The following is a 5,074-nucleotide window of genomic DNA, read 5'->3' as shown; positions in this document are numbered from 1 at the left end:
GGACGGGGATAGGGGGGGGAGGGGATGGAGGGGGCCCGGTCTTACAGGGGCGGGGGGAGAGAGACGGCGCGGAGGTCGCACGCGCTGTTGGTCCCGCGCTTCATCGGCTCCTCCTCCCTTCCCTTCCCCGGCGAGGCGGCGGCGATGGCCGGCCGGCGAGGAGGAGCGGAGCGGAGCACCAGGAAAATTAAAATTTGAACCACCACAGGGAGAGAGGTGTGTGTGGGTTGATGCTGCTGACCCGCCTGATCGGTGGCACGAAAGCCAGCCGAGATTATATGGACCATTGGATGGAGCCATGGATAGCCGTCCAATCTATTGCAGCAGCGTAAGCAATGCCACCCTCTCTGCAACAAGAGCCTTGTTGCAATCACCCGAGCCAATGTTGTTTCCCTTGTGAAACACAACATTTGTTGCAAAGACAAAATCCCTTTCTGAAATGGGCGATGCTACGGGTCTGACGGCGGATAATATAAAAAGATCCGCCGCATCCGCGACCATTGGATGGAGCTGCGTGTGGCGTCTGTTGGGGATATAACTATTTGTGTAAGCCGCCAAAGAGGGGCCGGGTTACGCAAAGAAGACTCATCAAAAAGAAGCCCAAGACCAAGCTTGAAGATGGTTGTTCAATAAAGGGTCTAAGGCCCGCAGGTGGCTTAAAGCCCATAGTGGTAAACCGTCATGAAGATATGACTTGTAACGTAAGGTAGAATTAACTAGTCACCGAGCCGGACACTGTCTATGAGCCGTACGGGACTCTGTAGGCCGCAGGGCGTCCACCCGTGTATATAAGGGGACGACCCGCTGGTGGCTGAGGGCAAGAAACAACTCATGGAGAACCGGGCATAGCGTATCTCGCTCCCTGGTCATCGAAACATCAAGCAATACCAACCCAACTAGAGGTAGGCCTTACCTTCATCGTAAGGGGCCGAACTAGTATAAACCTCTCGTGTCTCTTGTCCTAATAACCCCTTCAAGCTTCCTAGTAGCGATGGCTCCACGATTAAGTCCTTTCACTAGGACATCTGACGTGACAATTCCATGACAGTTGGCGCCCACCGTGGGGCCATCGCTACCCTCTGTACTGTGGAGCATCAACACTACGCCTAACAGATCCACGGGTTACACACCTTTTTTCATGGTCTATGGAGCAGAGGCAGTCCTGCCAAGTGACATCCGACACGACTCACCCCGCGTGGCGGCTTACGTTGAGGCTGATAACGAAAAAGCTCACCAGGATGCACTTGACTTGTTGGATGAGGAGCGAGACTTGGCAATAGCCCGCTCGGCGATTTACCAGCAAGACCTTCGTCGCTATCACAGCCGCCGGGTTAGAAGCAGAACCTTTCAGGAAGGCGACTTAGTGCTCCGGCTCATCCAGGATCAGTCTGATATGCACAAGCTATCCCCTCCTTGGGAAGGACCCTTTGTGGTCAGTAAGAATCTGAACAACGGGTCATACTACCTCATCGATGTTCGAGAGCACAAAGACTCACGTAAGTCGGAGGAGGATACCCGCCGGCCATGGAATATCGCCCATCTTCTGCCTTACTATACTTGAGCCACCGGCTCTCAAGATGTATATATTTTGACGATGTATATATTATATAAAGCAATAAAGCAGGACCTTTGTCCTTTTTTACCCTCGAAGGTCTATATGTCTTCTTTATCAGATGGTGGAAACAACCAACAGGGAGCGGATCATATCTGAATCCGGCTTTCCCTTTGGTCCGGCTTATGATCATATCTGAATCTAGCCATGATCACTTGGGGGCTTCCTGTTCAAACATAGGTCGTATTCGAACCAAAGAGAACATAGTTGTCGATACTCACTTGATCGACATACTGCCAAACCCACCTGGGGGCTTCTTGATCATATTTGAATCATAGCTTAACCCCTTTGGGTCTGACATGGATCGTATTCGAATCAGCGTCATTAAACAACTCTTATGGTCACTTGGGGGCTTCCTGTTCAAACATAGGTCGTATTCGAACCAAAGAGAACATAGTTGTCGATACCCACTTGATCGGCATCGCCAAAGCCACTGGGGGCTATACGATCGTATCTGAATCTTAGCTTAACCCCTTTGGAACGGTTTACTGGTCGTATTCGAATCAGAAGCCTTTATTTATTATCCATTATATTTTATAAGCATAGTTATTTGACTATCTTGAGACCTTTTTAAAAGCACTATGAGATGATTTGTTGGTTCTTTCGGCTTAATATTTATCACCCCTGGTTGTTAAGTGCCAGGTGAACATTATATGTTCCAACCTTCAGGAGTTGAATTTACCCGCATGGGGTAGGTCATATAAGCAGGCGAGATTATCAAAAGGATTGCAGGATAAGGCAAGCAAATTTTGACATCAAGGAGATAAAAGATCAATATAAGCTGGAAGTATATAGCGATGGCGGCTTACGAAAGTATTAAGCGCCATAAACATGCGCGAAGGCATGACAAAATTGAGAGGTTTTTTCTACCCTATAACAAGACTCCCCGAGTATGAATAATGAAGCATTGTTTTGCAAAGTCATAAACGCCTGGCGGTTCACTCCTTTGGTGGGCTTGAAGACTCTGGGTTATCCTTCTCCGCTTCTCCGTCGGCTGCTTTGTCCTGGAAAGTTGACGAGGCCCAGTCAATGTCGCTCAAGGCTTCAAACTCGGCTTCATCATCTATTAAACCGGCTGGGTCCACTTCAGGGGCAAAGGTATGCTTACGAGTTGGAGGGATCAGGCTGACTTCATCATAGGGAGGGGTTGGGATTCTCCGGTTCTCGCTGTCATAGCCCGGCTGATACTTGGTAAGATCAGTATCGTTCCCGATAAGAGCAGCCACGGGGCGTATATCTTTGACACAGGCGGTGGAGTCATGTTCATCAAATACGGTCCCATCTTCTTTCAGAATCGGGTATCCAAGAGCGAGGTCGGCCGGGTCTAGCTCTGGAATCCATGCTTTCGCTCGGCTCAACGCGGCTATGGCCCCGGCTCTTGCGGGCGCCCTCCTTATATCTTGGACCATTGAGGTAGTGAAGCAAGCCATTTCAGCATGTCTTGCAGGAGTTAAGGAACGTCATCTGATAAAGCTAAAACAGCCAGAGCACGTTGTGACCCGGTGTAGAGCTGCTCCACAAGAGTATAAACCGCCTTCAGCTTGATCAACATATTCTGCTTGAGGTTTGTGCTCCTATGGCCTACATTATTAAGCATAAGGTGAGCCGGAGCTGACAATTGAAGTAATCATTGAAAGGAGGTTTGCAAGTTTAAAGTTTATATGAGTAACTTACCAAAGATTGCTGAGACCATTTGAGATATCTGGCGCTTTAAGCCGGACAGCTCCGTTGTTGCTTCTGCAAGTAAAGCCTCTGCCGTCTCAGCCTGGGTCACCAGTGAAGCTTTTTCATCAGCCCAAATTTTCTTCTCCGCCTCAAAATTCTTCTTCAACTTCTCTTGTTCAGAGACACTGAATTCGAATTTGGAGTTGGCCTTTTGAATTTCAAGTTCTTGAGCTGCCAGGCGGCTCTTCAGGTCAGCAGTCTCCGACTCAAATTGACTTATGGTGGCCTGCATTAATGCCAGGTTATAATCAGAATCATGGTAAGATAACATTAAGTCCCAAGCATTTTGCAAGCAAAGATACTTAACACTTGGGGGCTAATGTGTGCTGAAGAATTTTAAACTTACAATGCCGGCTCATGGAAATTAAGTCTCAAGCACTTTGCAAGCAAAGATGCTTGACACTTGGGGGCTAATGTGTATCGCAAGTTTAAACTATCATGTTACAACCGGGTTAAATATCTTCTTTCTAAACCGGACAAAGCAGTGCTAAGTAGTTTTCTAAGTATACAACATATTTATTCATAAGCAATAGACTTAGGGGCTGATACAGTAAGTATGATTCGAAAAAGTAGCATCAGTCATACCTCAGATTTTTGCTGTATTTGCTACACCATGTCAATTTCCAGGTCACGGCTGCTATGTACTTGATTGAGATAGCCAGAGACTATATCTCCAATACTTAAATGAGTATAGTCAGCAATGTCTAGCTTGGCCTTTCGGCGTTCCAGAAGTTCCTCCTTAGCAGAACACTTAGCAAGGAAAGTGGGTCGCCCTGGCTCAACAAAGTGAGTCTTCAGAATTTCAATGTTCAGATCAATTGTCTTGGCTGGGCTAGGAGCTTCCGGGTTATCAGAGCTGTTGAGAGTATCTTCGGCGGGTGGATCAGAGGTTGGTGCTGGAATGTCATAGGCTGGTTCAGGCGGCGGCTGATGGGTAGAACTATCAGGAGCAATCGTGCCAAGCTCCGGTTCAGTCACGACCAGGTCTCGGGACGGCCTACTCTTTTTTGCCCTCTTACTAGGCTTCACTTGCACGCTGTGGACAAAGGCAGAAGGATGAGTACAAAAGCATGGGTAAGGTAAAGCATAAGGTAAACAAAAATACGTTACCCGGGGGCAGTTTTGAAAGTCGGCATGTTAGATTGCATAGACTCGCCGGAGGAAGGAGAGGTATCCTGATAATTGGAGTCAGATGAATTGAGAGGTTGGCGAATTAAACCCGCGAAAGGTAAAACAGAACGTAAATCAGAGATAACCTCAGTCCGACGCTTCTTGGTTACGTCAGGTAAGCCGGAGGAGATCTCTACATCCTTGCTGTTCCGGGTCTGCCTCCGACTTTCAAACTGTTGTTGCTTCAGAAAAAATTGAGGATCTTGATAAGCTAGAGGATGTGAAAATCTTACTTTCCGGGTCACCCTTCGGATTTTTTGCCTTGGCAAAGGCTTTGAGTCGGAGGAGATTATAGTTACCTCTTCATCAATCACTTGGCTGTTCCCCGTATCCTCCTGAAAGGATAGAATGTCAATAAAATAATGACAAAAGAGTCAGGAGAGTTAAGAATTACCTCTTCTTCATCATCAGAAGTGTCGTCCAATTTGAATAAATATGAAGCGCTTGGTTTTTTCTTCCTTGAAGTTCCTGTTTTGGCGGCTTTCCTTTCGGCTCTTTTTGCCGCTCTGGCTTGTTTGGCTGCCTCATGGTCATATTTGACCTTCCAGAAGATGTCATCGGCCTGTG

General features: G+C 47.5%; 1 protein-coding gene across 1 annotated transcript in view; it reads right to left on the bottom strand.

Moving 5' to 3' along the window:
- LOC119360264 (protein PAIR1-like) overlaps positions 1-3,021 on the bottom strand; it is an 8,725-nt gene extending 5,704 nt beyond the window's left edge. Inside the window, exons 1-2 of the mRNA XM_037625975.1 lie at positions 2,743-3,021; positions 46-245 (exon numbers count right to left, since the gene is read on the bottom strand). Coding sequence (XP_037481872.1) covers positions 46-245; positions 2,743-3,021 — 479 coding nt within the window. The remainder of the gene's footprint in view (positions 1-45; positions 246-2,742) is intronic.
- Positions 3,022-5,074: the final 2,053 nt, after the last annotated feature.

Source organism: Triticum dicoccoides, chromosome 2B (assembly GCF_002162155.2).
Source record: "Triticum dicoccoides isolate Atlit2015 ecotype Zavitan chromosome 2B, WEW_v2.0, whole genome shotgun sequence".
NCBI classification, from domain to species: Eukaryota; Viridiplantae; Streptophyta; class Magnoliopsida; order Poales; family Poaceae; genus Triticum; species Triticum dicoccoides.
The sequence above is the reverse complement of the archived record's forward strand: the minus strand, read 5'-3'. Positions and strand labels throughout refer to the sequence as shown.